At 41.3% G+C, this 25,461-nt stretch overlaps 2 protein-coding genes across 2 annotated transcripts; both read left to right on the forward strand.

The window, feature by feature from the left end:
- The first annotated feature begins 3,252 nt into the window (after positions 1-3,252).
- On the forward strand, positions 3,253-8,439 carry LOC128997570 (uncharacterized). The gene has a single exon (XM_054423209.1). It carries the CDS (start codon positions 3,253-3,255, stop codon positions 8,437-8,439), a length of 5,187 nt encoding a protein of 1,728 aa, XP_054279184.1.
- Positions 8,440-13,259: 4,820 nt separating this feature from the next.
- On the forward strand, positions 13,260-18,446 carry LOC128997571 (uncharacterized). Its single transcript, XM_054423210.1, has one exon. The coding sequence runs from the start codon at positions 13,260-13,262 to the stop codon at positions 18,444-18,446; it is 5,187 nt and encodes a 1,728-aa protein (XP_054279185.1).
- The last annotated feature ends 7,015 nt before the right edge of the window (positions 18,447-25,461 follow it).

The raw sequence follows: 25,461 nt of genomic DNA on the forward strand, positions 1-25,461 counted from the left end.
TTACATTTTCAAATTTTAACCCCCCTAAAAAAATTCAAAATGGCGGATTTTTGAAAAGTGCGAAAAAGGTATTTTTTTAAAACGTTTATTGTGCTCAAACCGTTGGTCTAATCAAAAAACGGAGCACACTTACAGTATTTAGAATTAAACGAGCTACAATTTTATAATATAAAGTTTCTTTCTATCTCCACCCCTTCCCCCCTATATTTCGCTCTAAACACAAAATTTTGGAATTTTTCATCATCTTTTTTTGTTCAAACGTCCTTCGCGGCTCAACCGTAGGTCTGATCAAGTAATGGAGACCACTTTAATATGTAAATTTTTACGATCTACAACTTTGTAATTTAACATTTCTTTCCATTTTCACTCCTTCACCCCCAAATTCATGCTTAAACTTGAAATTTTGCCATTTTTTCTTGTTTTTTGGGGGGTTGGCTGCCCTGGAGTAGGTTAAAATCCGTTTTGGGTATGTTTGACCTATTACTTGTTTTTAAATATGCCTAAAGTTCATCCTTAACCGATTTCGGAATTTTCACTCACCCTACTTAACCCTCAAAATTGGGGGGATAATTTTAGTTAAAATAAAAAATCCCGATTTTGAAGATTCTCGTCAATTAAAAATTATATAAACGCAAGATTATATATAAACAAACAAATGTTTTGTATACAAGATTTTATGGTGTACATTTTGTTCCATGGCGCTTTTTACCTATCTATATTCAAACCCCCTCAAAAAACCCCATTTCGATAGTTGTGTCCTTGGAATTTAGGAATTAGCCTACTTACACACTCATATTAGCGCTAGATAATTGAAATTTTGTTAAACATATGACAATAGCTAATTTGCAACAAAAAGGTGAGTGAGCGTAGCGAACGAACTAACCTGAAGGCAAGTGAGCGCAGCGAACGAGCTCCAACCTAAAGGTGAGTGAGCGTAGCGAACGAGCTAACCTGAAGGCAAGTGAGCGCAGCGAACGAGCTCCAACCTAAAAGTGAGTGAGCGTAGTGAACGAGCTAACCTGAAGGCAAGTGAGCGCAGCGAACGAGCTCCAACCTAAAGGTGAGTGAGCGTAGCGAACGAGCTAACCTGAAGGCAAGTGAGCTCAGCGAACGAGCTCCAACCTAAAGGTGAGTGAGCGTAGCGAACGAACTTTAACCAGGATTTGATTGAGCCATGCGTTTCTCCAACCTAAAGGTGAGTGAGCGTAGCGAACGAGCTAACCTGAAGGCAAGTGAGCGCAGCGAACGAGCTCCAACCTAAAGGTGAGTGAGCGTAGCGAACGAGCTCCAACCTAAAAGTGAGTGAGCGTAGCGAACGAGCTAACCTGAAGGCAAGTGAGCGTAGCGAACGAGCTCCAACCTAAAAGTGAGTGAGCGTAGCGAACGAACTAACCTGAAGGCAAGTGAGCGCAGCGAACGAGCTAACCTGAAGGCAAGTGAGCGCAGCGAACGAGGTCCAACCTAAAGGTGAGTGAGCGTAGCGAACGAACTTCAACCAGAAGGGGGCCTAACATTATTTTTAAAATATTATTTTACCTAACTCTAACTCCTAAGACTTTATATCGATGCTTATTGATGTGAAGAAAGTTTTAGAGGTTGTGACTTAGCAAATTTAATTCATCAAAGCACCGGCCCTACATCGAGACTCTAACATGTCAAGACTGGTTTGGTTTGCACTAAACATCCCCCCTATGGAATACTTCGCAACTGCCAAGTTATCACTACGTCTTTTACGCAAAAATGTTTCCGGACAACATCCTGTCCCCCGTGAACATTTCTCATCACGGCTACTATTAAAAGGGGGCCTGGGGCCCCCAGCGAGCACAAGGCGAGTCTAAATACTATACAATCCGATGTGTAACTGACTGGGGATACAAATTCTAGACCACTTCTAGATGAGCTAGAGACTTGAAATTTTCGGTGGTTGTAGGTCTAGTGCCCAAACCACCCATAAAATTCCAAAAAGTCGCATTTTCAAATTTTAACCCCCCCGAAAATTCGAATTCCCCCCCCATGTTATTCTTATGGGGAATAACATTAAAAATGGCCGACTTTCGTGTTCCCATCTGAACCACTTAGAAACGTGCTAGAGACTTCACATTTGCGTAGTATTGTAGTAAAAGATCTTACATTACCGGTGGAATATGCAAAAGTCCCATTTTCAAATTTTAACCCACCCAAAAATCCAAAACGGCGGACCTCTGAAAACGAAAAAACACTTTTTTTTCAACCGGATGTAGCTCGAAAACGGTAAGAGCTAGAAAAGATTTGACAGTATATCCAGGAACAGGAATTAAATTTTCTACAAAACCCTCTTAGGCGTTTTCAGAAAATCGCACTCCTTAAGCTTCAAAAAACGCCCTACTTTCAAAATTTTGTAAATTTTTTTCAAATTTTTATCGGTTTTTGCTATGTTTTCGTACCTAAATAATTATGTTTTGCAAATATTATTAATGTTTCGTATTCTCCTTAGTTTACTTTACATTTCACCCTTTACATGTATTTTCGTAACTTTACTCCTTGACCCCCAAAAACTTAATTTTAATGTGAAAATTTGATTGGTTTTTACCGGTTTTACCAGCCCCATGTTATCCTTATGGAGAATAGCTATGTAATTTTAATACTTTGGTATGCTCATCTGATTAGTTTAGAAACGTTCTAAAGACTTTAAATTTTTGTAGTATTACAGTATGGGATCATCCGTTAATGGTGGAATTTGCAAAAATGCCTTTTAAAAATTTTAACCCCCAAAAAAATCCAAAATGGTAGACGTATAAAAACGAAAAAACACGGTTTTTAATACCGACTATAACTAAAAAACGGTAATAGCTAGCAAAAATTTGAAAGAATCTTCATGAACAGGAATTAAATTTCCTACAAGACACTATTACGCGTTTTTAGAAAATCGCACTCCTTCACCTAAAAAAAACGCCCTACTTTCAAATTTTGGTAAATTTTCTTCAAATTTTTAACGGTTTTTGATAATTTTTCGTACATAAAAAATTTTTTCTTCAAATATTATTAATGTTTCGTACTCTCCTTAGTTTACTTTACATTTCACCCTTCACATGTTTTTTCGTAACTTTACTCCTTGACCCCCAAAACGCGTAGGTCAGTAACGCTGTATAGTCATTTGGTTCTCGCTCTAATTTTTGCTAATGGATTTGGCTACCCATGATTAAGTTTCACTGTCACTTCTTCCTATTTATTGGACTTGTTATTTTGGCGATTTTGCTGCAATTTTCTGTAAGCATGGAATTCTCTTGCGTTGCTGCTGGGTCGTTCCACCAGGGAGATCCCAGATTTACCGAGAGCAACAACGCTCAATGCATGGCAAATGCAACCTGTGCCCTCGCATGGCAAGCATTCTGCGGCGGATTCAGTACCAACGCTATTGACGCTATACTCATGGCGGGCGATAGCTTGTATACACTATCTCGCCGTGAGCATAGCATCACTAACCGGTATCTGTTCCCTGAGGACCTCGCCAGGCACTTCGTGGTTGCACACCATCGTGTTACCATCGAAGAAATTTCTTGTGTTTGGGACGGGTTGTATCCGTTACGAAACGATGGCCTAGATGAGGTGACCTCTTCCTTGTCTTCGGTTTCGGAAGCAGCTATGCCCGGTGACTCCGTTGATAGCGGTTTTTTGTTTACGGGACAGTTGGTGACAGTCGCTTTTTGGCGTTTCCAAGGGCGGCTGTACCTCTTTGATTCCCACGCGGTAAACGAAAACCGTCGTCGAGACATTGATGAGGCGAGAAATAAGGCTAGGGTGTTCGTCTGTAATAGTTTTCGTTCTCTAGCTTCCCTCATTTTGGTGAATTCTGCGTTCGTCGGTGGGCAGTACTCCGTCACAAAAATAAAGTTTTCCGTCAACGAAACTCAAACTGTCCACACGGTCGACTGTTCGGACAATGACTTAACTCAGTTATCAGAATCTGCCTCTGAGACAGTTGTTCAGAAAACCAAATGTCCTGGTAGACCAAAAACAATAAAGCGTGGTCGTCCAAAGCTTTTAGACACGACCCGAGAAGAGCAAGTGGATGCGGCGAAGAAGAAGTATAGGGAGACGCACGCTGACAAACTCCGGGATGACAGTCAACGTTACACTCAAACCCACCCTGAGGTGCACCGAAAGGCTGTTCAGCAATACGACCTGCGTAATCCCGGTGCTTCTGCTGAGAGAGTTCAGATTTTTCGCCTGAAAAATCCGAAAATGTCTGAACTTCGCTATATGCCCGCATCACTTGCTCGGTCCGTAGTCAAAAATGGCCCCATGTCTGTTTGGAATGGGGAGCCACTCAATGAAATACAACCATACAAATTAAAAAAAGTCAGTCTCTGGGTTGACGACGTTTACAGATGTCGTCATTGCCAAGCACGGCTCTTCGAGGAGGAGAAGAATAGAAAGCAATGGTGCTGCGGGGAAGGAGCGTTTAATGTTCTCGACATTCCTCCGTTGCAAGAACGCTTTTATTCCGACCGTCTCTTCCTGGAAAGAGCCCGTGCGTACAACGACCTGTTTGCTTTCTGCGCGCTCGAAGTGTCAGGCGGGTATCGTCATCCCAGTGGTCTTTCTTTTTTCAAGATCGAGGGAAGAATGTACCACCAGGTCTACAATCTGGACGCCCCAGGACAAAAGTTCACCACTCGTTCTGGGAACGTTCAGTTTGTGAATCGGTCCCGCCTGTATATTGACGATGGCGAAGAGCGCCGTAACATTGCGATGGGTAGATCGCTTGATGCCGAGATCATCGACGGTATTGCTGATTTCCTGTCTAGGGAAAATCCTTACATTGAGCATTACCGTCGATTGAGCAACGAGCCTTCCGTAACAGCTCACTTGGCTTTTGAAGTAACAAGCAGGTCTACCCATGGCCCTGTTCTCGGTGATCGGCAAACAGGCGTCGAAGTGCACGCCGTGCTCAGCAATGATGAAAACGACACTGAGCCCCGGAGACTGACTATATGGAAATCCGGTTCCGATAGACCTACATTTATTGATCTTTTACACCCCCTAATGGAACCTTTCCAATATCCCCTACTTTACCCGCAAGGCACTGTGGGATGGCACGTTGGCCGCCTTGATAACAAGGGTGCCAAACTGACTCAATTTAAGTACTCGCGGTGCCTCCTACTTTCTGAACCTCGCTTCTCTCACCTAGGCCGTCTCTCACAAGCTTGGCAGGTTGAGATGTTCGCGAGGTACGAGGAGGAGAAACTGCGTTACATTAAGTTTACGCAGCTGAAGAACACCGATAGTGCCTTGCGGGTGGGGCCGGTTGACGAGATTCGGAATGCACAGCAGGTCTTGAACGACATCGCTCGTGATGAAACCGTCCAAGGCGAGGGTGGGGTGCAGGCAGGAAAAGTCTACCTCCCAAGTTCGTTCACCGGGGGGCCCAGGTACATGAAAGTAAAATACGAAGACGCTATGGCAATCGTATCGCGCCTGGGTTCCCCCACTTTCTTTTTGACGTTTACTTACAACGCGACTTGGGAGGAAAACAAGAAAGCTTGCCCTCGTGGAGGTACTCGCAGTGACCCTAGCACTGCTTGCAGAGTTTTTAGGATCAAACTTCTGGAACTTCTCCGAGACCTGCGCAGCGGAGCAATGTTTGGACGCTCTGTCTATATCGTCTACGTCATCGAGATGCAAATGAGGGGCCTTCCTCACGCCCACATTGTATTCAAGATTGACGGCGACGGACCAGTTCAGGCGTCCGAAATTGACTCCATCATCCGCGCGGATATTCCCTCGGAAGAAGAGGCCGGAGGCCGACTGAGAAAGTTGGTCCTCAAACACATGATCCACGGTCCATGTGGTAATGATCATAGGACTGACTTTCTCTGTTGGGACTCTGCAAAGGGTTACTGCACCAAATACTTCCCCAAGCCCTGCTGTGAAACCACCCACGTCGACGAGAGGGGATTCGTCCAGTACAAGCGAGATTATACCAATCGGGGGACAATTGTATCACGCAATAAGAACATTATCGTACATGACGGTTGGGTTGTGCCTTATAATCCCGCACTGATGTTGAAATACGAGGCTCACATCAATTTGGAGCTGGCGTCTACTCGCCGCGTGATTAAGTACCTCTTCAAATATCTTATGAAGGGAGGATCTCTCCAGAACGTCACAGTTACTCCCTTCAGTAAGCAAGATGATGAGGTACAGCATTACGTGACGAAGAGAATGGTGGGTGCCAGTGACGCGTGCTGGCGTTTATTAAACTTTCCAGTATCAGAATCTGAGCCGGCTGTTGAATGTCTTCCCGTCCATCTGGAGGGCAAGCAGTCCGTCCTGTTTAGACCTGGCCAACTGGCAGAGGCAGCCGCTAGGAACAGCTCCAAACTCACCATCTACTTTGACCGGCCTCGTATTTCACTGTTTGACGACCTGACTTATCAGGGGTTCTATGAAACGTTTGTGGTTCATGTCAAGCGCCCAAAAACTGCGGAGATATACGAGCACCCCGATGGCGTCCATTTTATCACTGCCCGACAGCGTGGCGAGAAGGTGTGCAGACTGTTTTGGGTCTCACCGAGCAGGACAGAACAGTATTACCTGCGTATCCTGCTTATGACTGTATCTTGCCGTGGTTATGCCGACCTCCTGTCCCGCGGTGGACCAAACTGCCGCACTTTTCAAGGGGTCGCGCGGCATCTTGGCTTGGTGCAAGACGAACAGGAGTACCACTACGCACTGCGCGAGGCCGCCACTTTCATGACTGGCCCGAGACTTCGTTCTTTCTTTGTGATCCTCTGCAACATGGGGGCTCCTGCAGCTCTCCTGTGGGATGCTTTCCGTGATTCCATCTGCGAGGACCACATAGAGCGTAATCCTCTCGATGTTGAACTGGCCTACAAGCTAGGTCTCATCGATATTGATCGGAGTCTTCGTCGGCAGGGTTCTTGCGTCGCAGATCATGGCCTCCCCGATGTACACGATGACACGACGGAGTTGGGCAGAGAACTGCTCTTACATGGTGAAAATCAACAGAGAGTGTTTGTGGAGGAGTGGGTGCCAAAGCTCTCTGAAGATCAAAACCGCGTATTTGAGTACGTTACCTCCGTTCTCAATGCCCCTGCCAGCGGAACGTCGTCGAAAATCATTTTTCTTGACGGCCCGGGAGGCTATGGGAAGACCACTCTGATTCGTGTCATTCTCGCATACGTGAGAGGTTGTCGTCAGGTTGCACTGGCAGTCGCTAGCTCTGGGATCGCCGCGGGTAACATGCCTGGTGGAACTACAGCTCACAGCATGTTCCGGTTGCCACTCGACTTCGGTGACGGCACCGGCTTTTGGAACATCACCAACGGCTCCCAGCGAGCAGAGCTCATCAGGGCCGCAAGGCTCATTGTCTTTGATGAGGCCCCGATGGCACATCGGTTCGTTTTCGAGGTTCTTGACAGATCCCTGCGAGACCTCATGCGTTCCAGTGAGCTATTCGGTGGTAAAATATTCCTCTGTTGTGGCGACTTTCGCCAGATCGCGCCTGTCGTTGTAAACGCTCGTACTCCAACTGACATTGTTTGTGTCTCACTTCGGGCTTCCCATCTGTGGCAGCATTTCAAAATTTTTGCCCTGACAACAGCTCATCGGACTAGTAGTTCCACAGCCTATTCCGAATTCCTTCTTAGGGTAGGCAACGGAACTGTCAGTTCGACCACTTTCTTGGAGGGACGGAACGAACAAAGTCTAATTCCGCTGCTCGGGATTAGACAAGTGACGTCTTTGACTGATTTGGTCGATTCCGTCTTTCCCGCAAACGTCCTACTCGACTCTGATATGTGTTCGCGACGCGCAATCCTCTCGACTCTGATAGTGAACGTCAAGGAGATCAACGACCACATCTTGAACTCCCTCGACGGTCATCTGTACGAGCTGAGGAGCGCCGACACAGTCGACAGAGAGAACGACGATGGCCTGGATGTCGACGTTCAACTCCTGAACACGGCTACTGGCAAGGGCGTACCAGACCATGTTCTGCGGCTGAAGATCGGTTCTGTTTGCCTCATTATGAGGAACCTCAACATCGCTGAAGGACTCGTCAACGGCACTAAAGTCATCGTAATCGGCATCACCAACCGCCTGATTACAGTGAGACTTCCCGGACAGACGCAACCTATCGGAATTCCCCGGATTACCTTTACTTTTGCGTTTGTCGAGGGTTCGCCGTTACGTGTTCGTCGACGTCAGTTCCCACTGATGTTGGCCTATTGCATGACCGGACACAAGAGCCAAGGTCAGACAATAGATTCAGTCGGTGTTGATTTACGGACCGATTGCTTCACGCACGGGCAACTATACGTCTTGCTCAGTAGGGTCAGACATCCAGACCATATTGTTGTTCTCGTACACCCCGAACGTGTCCGAGATGGAATCGCATACGCAAAGAACATCGTGTATGGCGATCTCCTTCTCTAAACCTGATTTGACATTAGCAGTAGGCTAGGGGATCTGCTTAATCAAAACTCCCCGTTGTGACTTGACAACATCGGCAGTACGATAGGGGGCCTGCCTTATCAAAAGTCCCCGTTGTTGTATAAAGTAGTTAGTAAAGTTTACTAACTTGTACATTTGTAAATAATTGTAAATATGGTTCCGACGTTTCCTGGCCTCCCCGTGGCGGAACTGGATATGCCATAAATTGTATGGCTAACCGACAGGGAAACAAACATTACTTGATCTATTTTCATAAATATATACATGAATATCTACTATAATCTATTTAATTCATATGATACTTTACTATTATCAACTTATTCACTTATCAATCGACATACTAATCAATCTACTCATCTTATACAACAGTTCTCTAATTTGTACATTTGTAAGTAATTGTAAATATGGTTCCAACGTTTCCTGGCCTCCTCGTGGCGGAACTGGATATGCCATACAGTTTGTGGCTAACTGACAGGGAAACAAACATTACTTAATCTATTTTCATAAATATATACGTCATGAATATCTACTATAATCTATTTTCTATTTACATCATATATACATGAATATCTAATATAATCTATTCACATCATATAATACTTTACTATTATCAACTTATTAACCTATCAATGAACATCAATATAAATTTACTTATCTTGTACAAAAGTTTACTAACTTGTACATATTCAAATAATTGCAAATATGGTTCCGACGTTTCCTGGCCTCCTCGTGGCGGAACTGGATATGCCATAAAGTTTATGGCTAACCGACAGGGAAACAAACCTTACTTAATCTATTTTCGTAATTATATACTTGAATATCTACTATAATCTATTTACTTCATATAATACTTTACTATTATCAACTTATTAACTTATCAATCTCCTCTAATAAATTCATGAAATCGTTATTACTTTAATGTCGATTTTTACTATAACGAACCCTTCTCTCCTCATATTATTACTTCCTTTGACCAAAAACTCAATTGTAAAAATACTTGACTAACATACTCACTTACCGCAACTTAAAAAATGATTTTTTTATGAGGTGTTCCTTAAGCTAGAAGTTATCTTACTCAAAGTTAACTTATATAACTTAATATTGACGGTTTCACTTCTTGCTTTGTTACAACTTAACTCTAATCTACTAATGACGACTAACAGCTAGGGGGCCTGGGGGCGGAGCCCCCAGCGAGCCAAAGGCGAGTACATATTATACACAGGGCAACCTGAACTGTAACAGGTTGAATCTGTACATTTTACTAGAACGTGCTAAATACTATACACTAACATCCAATAATTGTATTTTTCGTCCGTGTGTCAGTTGTCTGTATTATTACCATATTGTTGACTCTATTATTGCCTATATTTATTGTCTGTTGTTTATCTCCTGTTATCTATTGGCTGTTATTTATCGCCTGTTATTTGTCACCTGTTATCTATTGGCTGTTATTTATCGACTATTATTTATTGCCTGTTATTTAGCACCTGTTATCTAGTACCTGTTATTTTTTGCCTGTTATTTTATTTTGGGTCATTTTTCTACTAAGTAGACCCTTGGAGTCTCGGTATGACGTCGTCATGAAACAAATTTGAATCCTATCTTATGAAATTGTATGCTCTATGCTCAACGTTCAGTTGTGAAAAGGTTTTTATGAATCACATACACTGCTATTGAATAGAATGCAGTTAGTATTCAATTAACCATTCAAACAAATGTGAAATATTTTTAGTGCGGAATAAGATCAACACAATACTCCTCTCTGCAGAGTTCTTCTTAAATTAATAGAGGAATTTGCAAAAAAACTTATTTTCGACATTTTAATAAATTTCTCTTTTAGTACTGACATTCAGAAATCAAGGATTACATTTTGTTGGGAACCGGAGTTTTGTCAACGGGTGTCGGGTAGATGGGGGGGATGCCTTCGGCCACCTCTTGGTGCGGAGATTTGCCAACGGTGGTGGTGGGAGAAAGAGTGTGTGGGAAGGAGAGCGATTGTCAGGGTTGTCTACGCTTGGCAGTTATGCGCTTGTCGCAGTGGGTTAGGTTAGGTTAGGTTAGGTTAGGTTAGGTTAGGTTAGGTTAGGTTAGGTTAGGTTAGGTTAGGTTAGGTTAGGTTAGGTTAGGTTAGATTAGGTTAGGTTAGGTTAAAAATTCAATACATATCCTTTCACAGTCAGAAGTGCATAACTCCATTACTTTGAACACAGTCAGCATCTTGCCTGGTTTGTCCACCCCTAGCGGAAGCTACCCTCACGGTCACGTGTAATCTCTCTCCCTCCTCCACCCCCTCTCGCGCAACCCACAACCGTTGGCAAGACTCCGCAGTATGTGGAATTCATGATTACGTGCCGGAAGCGACCGTGCCAGATGCGACCCAGCAAAAATCGTGCCAGAAGCGACCCTGGTAGTAGCGTGAGTGCCACTAGCGACCCATTGTTTGATAAAGGATTTTACAATGTTTTGTTCAAATCGGTGTTAATGGCTTATAAACAAATCCTATTCTTGTTATAGTAATATGCACCACCTGGAAGAGCCCAATATTCGCCTAAAGAGCTGTTTTAGCATCTATAGCTCCCAGCTGCTAGCATTGACTCAAGTTATGGGTGGTAACGAACTTTTACCATTTTTTAAGAGCCAATATAATCAATTAACTTATCTTTTCTTTATTTTTCAATTTATTATCTAAATATGTAAATATAAGATGGTGGATGTGTGTTTGTATACTACTTAATCGCACGGGAACCACTCAAAAGATCTAAATAAAACTTCACATGAAGCTAGTTTATCAAATATAATCAAAATAATTACCTATTTCAGTAAGTAAAATACTATGTTACAATACTTGTCAGTACAAATTTTATAATTATGCCATAGTTTTTATTTATTTTTTTATTTTTTTTATTTACATGCTTCAATACAGTTTACACCATTTACATTGAAGCAGTTCATGCACACAGTGGGTTTCTTCTCGTCTATCACTTCACTTTTGCTTACACTTTCATGCCATGCATTTTATTACAGTTATGTAATAATATACTGACATAGTCATTAAATATGAAATCCCTCTCACATAGGCTACTGTCCGTGCGTGAGAAATTTCCACTATCAGTAAATAAATATTCTAAATTGAAAAAAAATAGATATTTATAAAACATTACATGACAGTTAATTGGTAATAATTTGGTTGAAAGAAAAAAAATAATAACTACAGTAAAAAAAGGTATACAAAATCCGGGAAGACAGTTTTATTATTTGGATAGTTAGTGCAAAATCCAGACAAAATTCAAAAAGCAGAAACCATTCGAATCGTCAAACTTTGGATCTTTGCAACTAGCCTGTTTGGAGATAGTGACTTCTTAAAATTTAATGAAGTTGACGTGTTAACAATTGTTAACATATTATGTTTGGATTAGGGTTTGAAATATATTCTTGGACTCTTTCTTCAACGTCCTGTCCGTTGCAAAGCATAGGCCTAATTACAACAGCCCAAACCACCCATAAAATTCCAAAAAGTCGCATTTTCAAATTTTAACCCCCCCGAAAATTCGAATTCCCCCCCCATGTTATTCTTATGGGGAATAACATTAAAAATGGCCGACTTTCGTGTTCCCATCTGAACCACTTAGAAACGTGCTAGAGACTTCACATTTGCGTAGTATTGTAGTAAAAGATCTTACATTACCGGTGGAATATGCAAAAGTCCCATTTTCAAATTTTAACCCACCCAAAAATCCAAAACGGCGGACCTCTGAAAACGAAAAAACACTTTTTTTTCAACCGGATGTAGCTCGAAAACGGTAAGAGCTAGAAAAGATTTGACAGTATATCCAGGAACAGGAATTAAATTTTCTACAAAACCCTCTTAGGCGTTTTCAGAAAATCGCACTCCTTAAGCTTCAAAAAACGCCCTACTTTCAAAATTTTGTAAATTTTTTTCAAATTTTTATCGGTTTTTGCTATGTTTTCGTACCTAAATAATTATGTTTTGCAAATATTATTAATGTTTCGTATTCTCCTTAGTTTACTTTACATTTCACCCTTTACATGTATTTTCGTAACTTTACTCCTTGACCCCCAAAAACTTAATTTTAATGTGAAAATTTGATTGGTTTTTACCGGTTTTACCAGCCCCATGTTATCCTTATGGAGAATAGCTATGTAATTTTAATACTTTGGTATGCTCATCTGATTAGTTTAGAAACGTTCTAAAGACTTTAAATTTTTGTAGTATTACAGTATGGGATCATCCGTTAATGGTGGAATTTGCAAAAATGCCTTTTAAAAATTTTAACCCCCAAAAAAATCCAAAATGGTAGACGTATAAAAACGAAAAAACACGGTTTTTAATACCGACTATAACTAAAAAACGGTAATAGCTAGCAAAAATTTGAAAGAATCTTCATGAACAGGAATTAAATTTCCTACAAGACACTATTACGCGTTTTTAGAAAATCGCACTCCTTCACCTAAAAAAAACGCCCTACTTTCAAATTTTGGTAAATTTTCTTCAAATTTTTAACGGTTTTTGATAATTTTTCGTACATAAAAAATTTTTTCTTCAAATATTATTAATGTTTCGTACTCTCCTTAGTTTACTTTACATTTCACCCTTCACATGTTTTTTCGTAACTTTACTCCTTGACCCCCAAAACGCGTAGGTCAGTAACGCTGTATAGTCATTTGGTTCTCGCTCTAATTTTTGCTAATGGATTTGGCTACCCATGATTAAGTTTCACTGTCACTTCTTCCTATTTATTGGACTTGTTATTTTGGCGATTTTGCTGCAATTTTCTGTAAGCATGGAATTCTCTTGCGTTGCTGCTGGGTCGTTCCACCAGGGAGATCCCAGATTTACCGAGAGCAACAACGCTCAATGCATGGCAAATGCAACCTGTGCCCTCGCATGGCAAGCATTCTGCGGCGGATTCAGTACCAACGCTATTGACGCTATACTCATGGCGGGCGATAGCTTGTATACACTATCTCGCCGTGAGCATAGCATCACTAACCGGTATCTGTTCCCTGAGGACCTCGCCAGGCACTTCGTGGTTGCACACCATCGTGTTACCATCGAAGAAATTTCTTGTGTTTGGGACGGGTTGTATCCGTTACGAAACGATGGCCTAGATGAGGTGACCTCTTCCTTGTCTTCGGTTTTGGAAGCAGCTATGCCCGGTGACTCCGTTGATAGCGGTTTTTTGTTTACGGGACAGTTGGTGACAGTCGCTTTTTGGCGTTTCCAAGGGCGGCTGTACCTCTTTGATTCCCACGCGGTAAACGAAAACCGTCGTCGAGACATTGATGAGGCGAGAAATAAGGCTAGGGTGTTCGTCTGTAATAGTTTTCGTTCTCTAGCTTCCCTCATTTTGGTGAATTCTGCGTTCGTCGGTGGGCAGTACTCCGTCACAAAAATAAAGTTTTCCGTCAACGAAACTCAAACTGTCCACACGGTCGACTGTTCGGACAATGACTTAACTCAGTTATCAGAATCTGCCTCTGAGACAGTTGTTCAGAAAACCAAATGTCCTGGTAGACCAAAAACAATAAAGCGTGGTCGTCCAAAGCTTTTAGACACGACCCGAGAAGAGCAAGTGGATGCGGCGAAGAAGAAGTATAGGGAGACGCACGCTGACAAACTCCGGGATGACAGTCAACGTTACACTCAAACCCACCCTGAGGTGCACCGAAAGGCTGTTCAGCAATACGACCTGCGTAATCCCGGTGCTTCTGCTGAGAGAGTTCAGATTTTTCGCCTGAAAAATCCGAAAATGTCTGAACTTCGCTATATGCCCGCATCACTTGCTCGGTCCGTAGTCAAAAATGGCCCCATGTCTGTTTGGAATGGGGAGCCACTCAATGAAATACAACCATACAAATTAAAAAAAGTCAGTCTCTGGGTTGACGACGTTTACAGATGTCGTCATTGCCAAGCACGGCTCTTCGAGGAGGAGAAGAATAGAAAGCAATGGTGCTGCGGGGAAGGAGCGTTTAATGTTCTCGACATTCCTCCGTTGCAAGAACGCTTTTATTCCGACCGTCTCTTCCTGGAAAGAGCCCGTGCGTACAACGACCTGTTTGCTTTCTGCGCGCTCGAAGTGTCAGGCGGGTATCGTCATCCCAGTGGTCTTTCTTTTTTCAAGATCGAGGGAAGAATGTACCACCAGGTCTACAATCTGGACGCCCCAGGACAAAAGTTCACCACTCGTTCTGGGAACGTTCAGTTTGTGAATCGGTCCCGCCTGTATATTGACGATGGCGAAGAGCGCCGTAACATTGCGATGGGTAGATCGCTTGATGCCGAGATCATCGACGGTATTGCTGATTTCCTGTCTAGGGAAAATCCTTACATTGAGCATTACCGTCGATTGAGCAACGAGCCTTCCGTAACAGCTCACTTGGCTTTTGAAGTAACAAGCAGGTCTACCCATGGCCCTGTTCTCGGTGATCGGCAAACAGGCGTCGAAGTGCACGCCGTGCTCAGCAATGATGAAAACGACACTGAGCCCCGGAGACTGACTATATGGAAATCCGGTTCCGATAGACCTACATTTATTGATCTTTTACACCCCCTAATGGAACCTTTCCAATATCCCCTACTTTACCCGCAAGGCACTGTGGGATGGCACGTTGGCCGCCTTGATAACAAGGGTGCCAAACTGACTCAATTTAAGTACTCGCGGTGCCTCCTACTTTCTGAACCTCGCTTCTCTCACCTAGGCCGTCTCTCACAAGCTTGGCAGGTTGAGATGTTCGCGAGGTACGAGGAGGAGAAACTGCGTTACATTAAGTTTACGCAGCTGAAGAACACCGATAGTGCCTTGCGGGTGGGGCCGGTTGACGAGATTCGGAATGCACAGCAGGTCTTGAACGACATCGCTCGTGATGAAACCGTCCAAGGCGAGGGTGGGGTGCAGGCAGGAAAAGTCTACCTCCCAAGTTCGTTCACCGGGGGGCCCAGGTACATGAAAGTAAAATACGAAGACGCTATGGCAATCGTATCGCGCCTGGGTTCCCCCACTTTCTTTTTGACGTTTACTTACAACGCGACTTGGGAGGAAAACAAGAAAGCTTGCCCTCGTGGAGGTACTCGCAGTGACCCTAGCACTGCTTGCAGAGTTTTTAGGATCAAACTTCTGGAACTTCTCCGAGACCTGCGCAGCGGAGCAATGTTTGGACGCTCTGTCTATATCGTCTACGTCATCGAGATGCAAATGAGGGGCCTTCCTCACGCCCACATTGTATTCAAGATTGACGGCGACGGACCAGTTCAGGCGTCCGAAATTGACTCCATCATCCGCGCGGATATTCCCTCGGAAGAAGAGGCCGGAGGCCGACTGAGAAAGTTGGTCCTCAAACACATGATCCACGGTCCATGTGGTAATGATCATAGGACTGACTTTCTCTGTTGGGACTCTGCAAAGGGTTACTGCACCAAATACTTCCCCAAGCCCTGCTGTGAAACCACCCACGTCGACGAGAGGGGATTCGTCCAGTACAAGCGAGATTATACCAATCGGGGGACAATTGTATCACGCAATAAGAACATTATCGTACATGACGGTTGGGTTGTGCCTTATAATCCCGCACTGATGTTGAAATACGAGGCTCACATCAATTTGGAGCTGGCGTCTACTCGCCGCGTGATTAAGTACCTCTTCAAATATCTTATGAAGGGAGGATCTCTCCAGAACGTCACAGTTACTCCCTTCAGTAAGCAAGATGATGAGGTACAGCATTACGTGACGAAGAGAATGGTGGGTGCCAGTGACGCGTGCTGGCGTTTATTAAACTTTCCAGTATCAGAATCTGAGCCGGCTGTTGAATGTCTTCCCGTCCATCTGGAGGGCAAGCAGTCCGTCCTGTTTAGACCTGGCCAACTGGCAGAGGCAGCCGCTAGGAACAGCTCCAAACTCACCATCTACTTTGACCGGCCTCGTATTTCACTGTTTGACGACCTGACTTATCAGGGGTTCTATGAAACGTTTGTGGTTCATGTCAAGCGCCCAAAAACTGCGGAGATATACGAGCACCCCGATGGCGTCCATTTTATCACTGCCCGACAGCGTGGCGAGAAGGTGTGCAGACTGTTTTGGGTCTCACCGAGCAGGACAGAACAGTATTACCTGCGTATCCTGCTTATGACTGTATCTTGCCGTGGTTATGCCGACCTCCTGTCCCGCGGTGGACCAAACTGCCGCACTTTTCAAGGGGTCGCGCGGCATCTTGGCTTGGTGCAAGACGAACAGGAGTACCACTACGCACTGCGCGAGGCCGCCACTTTCATGACTGGCCCGAGACTTCGTTCTTTCTTTGTGATCCTCTGCAACATGGGGGCTCCTGCAGCTCTCCTGTGGGATGCTTTCCGTGATTCCATCTGCGAGGACCACATAGAGCGTAATCCTCTCGATGTTGAACTGGCCTACAAGCTAGGTCTCATCGATATTGATCGGAGTCTTCGTCGGCAGGGTTCTTGCGTCGCAGATCATGGCCTCCCCGATGTACACGATGACACGACGGAGTTGGGCAGAGAACTGCTCTTACATGGTGAAAATCAACAGAGAGTGTTTGTGGAGGAGTGGGTGCCAAAGCTCTCTGAAGATCAAAACCGCGTATTTGAGTACGTTACCTCCGTTCTCAATGCCCCTGCCAGCGGAACGTCGTCGAAAATCATTTTTCTTGACGGCCCGGGAGGCTATGGGAAGACCACTCTGATTCGTGTCATTCTCGCATACGTGAGAGGTTGTCGTCAGGTTGCACTGGCAGTCGCTAGCTCTGGGATCGCCGCGGGTAACATGCCTGGTGGAACTACAGCTCACAGCATGTTCCGGTTGCCACTCGACTTCGGTGACGGCACCGGCTTTTGGAACATCACCAACGGCTCCCAGCGAGCAGAGCTCATCAGGGCCGCAAGGCTCATTGTCTTTGATGAGGCCCCGATGGCACATCGGTTCGTTTTCGAGGTTCTTGACAGATCCCTGCGAGACCTCATGCGTTCCAGTGAGCTATTCGGTGGTAAAATATTCCTCTGTTGTGGCGACTTTCGCCAGATCGCGCCTGTCGTTGTAAACGCTCGTACTCCAACTGACATTGTTTGTGTCTCACTTCGGGCTTCCCATCTGTGGCAGCATTTCAAAATTTTTGCCCTGACAACAGCTCATCGGACTAGTAGTTCCACAGCCTATTCCGAATTCCTTCTTAGGGTAGGCAACGGAACTGTCAGTTCGACCACTTTCTTGGAGGGACGGAACGAACAAAGTCTAATTCCGCTGCTCGGGATTAGACAAGTGACGTCTTTGACTGATTTGGTCGATTCCGTCTTTCCCGCAAACGTCCTACTCGACTCTGATATGTGTTCGCGACGCGCAATCCTCTCGACTCTGATAGTGAACGTCAAGGAGATCAACGACCACATCTTGAACTCCCTCGACGGTCATCTGTACGAGCTGAGGAGCGCCGACACAGTCGACAGAGAGAACGACGATGGCCTGGATGTCGACGTTCAACTCCTGAACACGGCTACTGGCAAGGGCGTACCAGACCATGTTCTGCGGCTGAAGATCGGTTCTGTTTGCCTCATTATGAGGAACCTCAACATCGCTGAAGGACTCGTCAACGGCACTAAAGTCATCGTAATCGGCATCACCAACCGCCTGATTACAGTGAGACTTCCCGGACAGACGCAACCTATCGGAATTCCCCGGATTACCTTTACTTTTGCGTTTGTCGAGGGTTCGCCGTTACGTGTTCGTCGACGTCAGTTCCCACTGATGTTGGCCTATTGCATGACCGGACACAAGAGCCAAGGTCAGACAATAGATTCAGTCGGTGTTGATTTACGGACCGATTGCTTCACGCACGGGCAACTATACGTCTTGCTCAGTAGGGTCAGACATCCAGACCATATTGTTGTTCTCGTACACCCCGAACGTGTCCGAGATGGAATCGCATACGCAAAGAACATCGTGTATGGCGATCTCCTTCTCTAAACCTGATTTGACATTAGCAGTAGGCTAGGGGATCTGCTTAATCAAAACTCCCCGTTGTGACTTGACAACATCGGCAGTACGATAGGGGGCCTGCCTTATCAAAAGTCCCCGTTGTTGTATAAAGTAGTTAGTAAAGTTTACTAACTTGTACATTTGTAAATAATTGTAAATATGGTTCCGACGTTTCCTGGCCTCCCCGTGGCGGAACTGGATATGCCATAAATTGTATGGCTAACCGACAGGGAAACAAACATTACTTGATCTATTTTCATAAATATATACATGAATATCTACTATAATCTATTTAATTCATATGATACTTTACTATTATCAACTTATTCACTTATCAATCGACATACTAATCAATCTACTCATCTTATACAACAGTTCTCTAATTTGTACATTTGTAAGTAATTGTAAATATGGTTCCAACGTTTCCTGGCCTCCTCGTGGCGGAACTGGATATGCCATACAGTTTGTGGCTAACTGACAGGGAAACAAACATTACTTAATCTATTTTCATAAATATATACGTCATGAATATCTACTATAATCTATTTTCTATTTACATCATATATACATGAATATCTAATATAATCTATTCACATCATATAATACTTTACTATTATCAACTTATTAACCTATCAATGAACATCAATATAAATTTACTTATCTTGTACAAAAGTTTACTAACTTGTACATATTCAAATAATTGCAAATATGGTTCCGACGTTTCCTGGCCTCCTCGTGGCGGAACTGGATATGCCATAAAGTTTATGGCTAACCGACAGGGAAACAAACCTTACTTAATCTATTTTCGTAATTATATACTTGAATATCTACTATAATCTATTTACTTCATATAATACTTTACTATTATCAACTTATTAACTTATCAATCTCCTCTAATAAATTCATGAAATCGTTATTACTTTAATGTCGATTTTTACTATAACGAACCCTTCTCTCCTCATATTATTACTTCCTTTGACCAAAAACTCAATTGTAAAAATACTTGACTAACATACTCACTTACCGCAACTTAAAAAATGATTTTTTTATGAGGTGTTCCTTAAGCTAGAAGTTATCTTACTCAAAGTTAACTTATATAACTTAATATTGACGGTTTCACTTCTTGCTTTGTTACAACTTAACTCTAATCTACTAATGACGACTAACAGCTAGGGGGCCTGGGGGCGGAGCCCCCAGCGAGCCAAAGGCGAGTACATATTATACACAGGGCAACCTGAACTGTAACAGGTTGAATCTGTACATTTTACTAGAACGTGCTAAATACTATACACTAACATCCAATAATTGTATTTTTCGTCCGTGTGTCAGTTGTCTGTATTATTACCATATTGTTGACTCTATTATTGCCTATATTTATTGTCTGTTGTTTATCTCCTGTTATCTATTGGCTGTTATTTATCGCCTGTTATTTGTCACCTGTTATCTATTGGCTGTTATTTATCGACTATTATTTATTGCCTGTTATTTAGCACCTGTTATCTAGTACCTGTTATTTTTTGCCTGTTATTTTATTTTGGGTCATTTTTCTACTAAGTAGACCCTTGGAGTCTCGGTATGACGTCGTCATGAAACAAATTTGAATCCTATCTTATGAAATTGTATGCTCTATGCTCAACGTTCAGTTGTGAAAAGGTTTTTATGAATCACATACACTGCTATTGAATAGAATGCAGTTAGTATTCAATTAACCATTCAAACAAATGTGAAATATTTTTAGTGCGGAATAAGATCAACACAATACTCCTCTCTGCAGAGTTCTTCTTAAATTAATAGAGGAATTTGCAAAAAAACTTATTTTCGACATTTTAATAAATTTCTCTTTTAGTACTGACATTCAGAAATCAAGGATTACATTTTGTTGGGAACCGGAGTTTTGTCAACGGGTGTCGGGTAGATGGGGGGGATGCCTTCGGCCACCTCTTGGTGCGGAGATTTGCCAACGGTGGTGGTGGGAGAAAGAGTGTGTGGGAAGGAGAGCGATTGTCAGGGTTGTCTACGCTTGGCAGTTATGCGCTTGTCGCAGTGGGTTAGGTTAGGTTAGGTTAGGTTAGGTTAGGTTAGGTTAGGTTAGGTTAGGTTAGGTTAGGTTAGGTTAGGTTAGGTTAGGTTAGGTTAGATTAGGTTAGGTTAGGTTAAAAATTCAATACATATCCTTTCACAGTCAGAAGTGCATAACTCCATTACTTTGAACACAGTCAGCATCTTGCCTGGTTTGTCCACCCCTAGCGGAAGCTACCCTCACGGTCACGTGTAATCTCTCTCCCTCCTCCACCCCCTCTCGCGCAACCCACAACCGTTGGCAAGACTCCGCAGTATGTGGAATTCATGATTACGTGCCGGAAGCGACCGTGCCAGATGCGACCCAGCAAAAATCGTGCCAGAAGCGACCCTGGTAGTAGCGTGAGTGCCACTAGCGACCCATTGTTTGATAAAGGATTTTACAATGTTTTGTTCAAATCGGTGTTAATGGCTTATAAACAAATCCTATTCTTGTTATAGTAATATGCACCACCTGGAAGAGCCCAATATTCGCCTAAAGAGCTGTTTTAGCATCTATAGCTCCCAGCTGCTAGCATTGACTCAAGTTATGGGTGGTAACGAACTTTTACCATTTTTTAAGAGCCAATATAATCAATTAACTTATCTTTTCTTTATTTTTCAATTTATTATCTAAATATGTAAATATAAGATGGTGGATGTGTGTTTGTATACTACTTAATCGCACGGGAACCACTCAAAAGATCTAAATAAAACTTCACATGAAGCTAGTTTATCAAATATAATCAAAATAATTACCTATTTCAGTAAGTAAAATACTATGTTACAATACTTGTCAGTACAAATTTTATAATTATGCCATAGTTTTTATTTATTTTTTTATTTTTTTTATTTACATGCTTCAATACAGTTTACACCATTTACATTGAAGCAGTTCATGCACACAGTGGGTTTCTTCTCGTCTATCACTTCACTTTTGCTTACACTTTCATGCCATGCATTTTATTACAGTTATGTAATAATATACTGACATAGTCATTAAATATGAAATCCCTCTCACATAGGCTACTGTCCGTGCGTGAGAAATTTCCACTATCAGTAAATAAATATTCTAAATTGAAAAAAAATAGATATTTATAAAACATTACATGACAGTTAATTGGTAATAATTTGGTTGAAAGAAAAAAAATAATAACTACAGTAAAAAAAGGTATACAAAATCCGGGAAGACAGTTTTATTATTTGGATAGTTAGTGCAAAATCCAGACAAAATTCAAAAAGCAGAAACCATTCGAATCGTCAAACTTTGGATCTTTGCAACTAGCCTGTTTGGAGATAGTGACTTCTTAAAATTTAATGAAGTTGACGTGTTAACAATTGTTAACATATTATGTTTGGATTAGGGTTTGAAATATATTCTTGGACTCTTTCTTCAACGTCCTGTCCGTTGCAAAGCATAGGCCTAATTACAACAGCTTGTTTTCATTTAATTAATATTTTTCTTATTTCATTACGTTTAAAATGGCCCTCCAATGTTTACAAAGTGTGACAATAACAGTTGGAATAAAAAATAAACAAGATTTGTATTCAAAGATAAATTAAGAGCAATAAACTGTTTGATGATATGACAGATAATTAATAACAATGCAATGGATTTATTGACCTACACATTTTATCTCGAGAGAGCAAAAACACCATTCGTAAAAAATATATGTAATTGCTAATTTAAGTAATTTGGTTATAACTCATTTCCATTCTAGCTCCTGAGCTGTTATATTCAATGTGATAAATAGGTTTACATACCTTATAATCCGACAAACAGCTCAAATAGTAGGTTGTTTACATGTTACGGCTTGTATCCACCATTGTCAAAACATTGCAGTTGGAAAAAAATACTTAGGCCTATCATTGTTTACTATTGTCCATAAACTTTTACACACACATACACGAACGAATAAAAAAAAAAATATGCCTATTACAATAAATGGACCTGGAGTATACAAACTGTAATAGTTTGCTTATTTTATTTATGGATATGTGTTGTAAATGTATACTCGTATGAATTATACTATACAATTTACATAAAAAACGATTTTTTCTTTCCCAAATGGGAATAAATTTAGTCTGCAGGACTGCTGAAGCGGGAGTATTTTGTTATGTATTTAATGTGACAGCAAATCGTTTTAATGGTTTTATAGTGAAATTCTGTTTAGTTTTTGTTAACAATATAAGTTGAATCGGCGTTAATTCATTACTCGCCTCCCGTACCAAATTCTTGGGTCGCTAGCGGCACTATATTTAATTGGTGGGTCGCTAGTGGCACGGGTCGCTTCTGGCACGGTCGCTTCTGGCACGATACCGAATTCATGGATGGGGACCCTTTCTACCTGATACCCGTTGGCAAAACTCCTACACTCCATTTTGTTTTGGAGGTGCAATTGGAGTAAACGATAACTGGGCTTTTCAGTATATTTTAGATTATTAGATATTAAAACTGAATATCACCATCCTATCTTGAGAAAAAATAATGTTTTTCATTTTGATTATTAGCTTCACTGCAATATATACTTTGAATTAATTAAAACATATTGTGCGACAATAATTTTAAGCTTTAGTAACGCAGTATTGTAAAAAGTTGCAAAGAATTCTTTCCTCAAACTAGTTTTGTCAATTAATGACTGAAACAAGGTTTGAAAAGCCTCGAGGGATATTCAAAATTGAAAAACTGCAAAAGAGCTTTTAACTATATATTATTAATTACCATTGACAATAGTTATTTGTGCAACTAGTGAGAAAAGTGAGCAATTGACTCACTCGAGAGAAATCCTTACTCACGAGCCGTAGGCGAGTGAGGAATGGTTTCTCGACTGAGGCAATTGTACTTTGAACTCGAGTTGCACATTATACTTTTCCTACAGTTACCATAAAACAAATAAATTTGTGAGGAAACATAACCTATTTTTACACAGAAGTGAACTTTTAATATAACATTTAATGTGAAGTGACAAATACAACAGTACAACAGCTGACCAGCTGATTTACAGCCAGTGCTGCCAACGTATTTCGCGCGCAGACGACGTTGCCTGCATGTTACGCGCTCACTATTTCGTGCCTTCACGTTGCAAATCTGGAGTGAGACAAAGTAATTAGAGTGAGACAATGTTAACATTGTCTCACTGATGAGCGAATTGGCCACTTTGCTTTCTCAAATCAGTGAGAGAACATGTACATTGTTAGGTAACTGTAGGAAAACTATACTTTCTCTTGTCAAAGCATAATCTAATGTTAATAGTCCAATGCTACTCCAATGGCTCTATTTATGACCAATGTCTCTATTACGTATACCATTTTTGTTAAATAATGCCCTTACGTATACGTAACTACAACTAGTTACATGACATTATGTACATAACTAGTTTAGAGCATTGTATAGCTAACTATATATTTATCAATTAGTTTGAATAGGAATAAGAATATCTTTATTGTTGTTACTTAAAAAAGTACAATAGACATCTTTAGAACAAAAAATACTCTTTTTCTATCGATTAGAACTATTTTATCGATATATCTTCCTGTTCATAAATTTTCCCTTAGAACACAAAAACTCAAATGTGTTTTTATAATTTTTCATAACTGTTAACCATAAGATTTAAAGAACTTTAACTGACTCTAACTAACTTTAACTAAGATGTATCTAACTGTAACTAGCTGTTACCCACGGGCTTCAACCCGTTTGACTTAATGATTATTAATAAAACTATTGATTGGTTTTAAGCTGAAATAAACAAAACAGAATGCAGCATGACAAACAAATAATCACACCAGATTTTAATAAGGTAATAAATTGAAAGAATAACATAAAAATAAGAACAGCTGAGGTATTTTTAACATTAAGTATATGGAAAGTTCCCTTTGGAAAGCAATTACGACCTTATAGGGCAATTTAAGAAAATTTCTTAATTATTTAATAATGAATAGTTTTGCGCAAGGTTTCTCGTCATGACGAACATTTTAAGTATATGGTTTATGGGGGGTGTGACTTGTAGTTTTCTCAAAAGTTCATGGGTACTTTTGGCTTTATATATAGATATACCTAGTGGAAATTGTTTTAATATTTGTATCATAAAATTAATTAGAACTTGCTTACTTCCAGTTTGAAATGAATGCACAGTGATTGAAAACTGTAGACAAACTATAGTAAAACATCGTTTGTAGCTTTGGTACTAACGTGCAGTACAATTTGTCTGTTAATACCGAACACATTACAGCCTTTGACAATAGCAGAAGGGCCCTAAATACTTTACCTACGCTCCCTCGCATCTACTACATTCATCCTTCACTCATATTTGGGGTAAAATACGCACATAGTGGCGTCCCCATCTTAAATAATTGATAATTGATATTACAAAGTTCACCAACAGTACTACACTGTAGTTAAGTAATTAGTAATTTTATTTTTACTAATAATATGGTGATTTGAAAACTTATAATACCACCCTATAGTTAAAAACTGTTAAATTTATTTTAGGCCAACAAAAGATAAAGGTTACTATGCGCAATACTCGATCCTTTTTAAACTGCTTCCATGAAAATGTTGTCAAAGATTTCCATGAAAATATCAGTAGTTTCTCTAGATAAACCCCCATAATGCTTAATTTTAGTCATTTATTTAAGGAGAGAGAAACCAATGAATCCTCGATGAATTAAAAAAAAATCAATATACAAGGGAGTGTAAAATGCTCATATAAAATGTATGATTTTGAATTTGAGTAAATTTGTATGAATCTAATTTTGGTGTTTAAAATTAAAAAAAAGACGTTAATGATCATAGTCCTTATAAACATAATGAGCATACAGTACATTCTTATCAACAAAATTGATCACAGCTTGCAATAAACGTAGACAAAGTAGAATGATTTATTTGTTAACAAGGAGTTGAAATTACAATAATGCAATAAACGAATTGTATTTTAATTAGCAGTTT

This window comes from Macrosteles quadrilineatus, unplaced genomic scaffold (genome assembly GCF_028750875.1).
Source record: "Macrosteles quadrilineatus isolate MER2022 unplaced genomic scaffold, UCM_ALF_1.0 Scaffold_6__1_contigs__length_79288215, whole genome shotgun sequence".
NCBI lineage: Eukaryota > Metazoa > Arthropoda > Insecta > Hemiptera > Cicadellidae > Macrosteles > Macrosteles quadrilineatus.

What these genes read in the sequence shown, in the direction of transcription:
- LOC128997570 (XM_054423209.1), top strand. Translation starts at nt 3,253, where the DNA reads ATGGAATTCTCTTGCGTTGCTGCTGGGTCGTTCCACCAGGGAGATCCC.
- LOC128997571 (XM_054423210.1), top strand. Translation starts at nt 13,260, where the DNA reads ATGGAATTCTCTTGCGTTGCTGCTGGGTCGTTCCACCAGGGAGATCCC.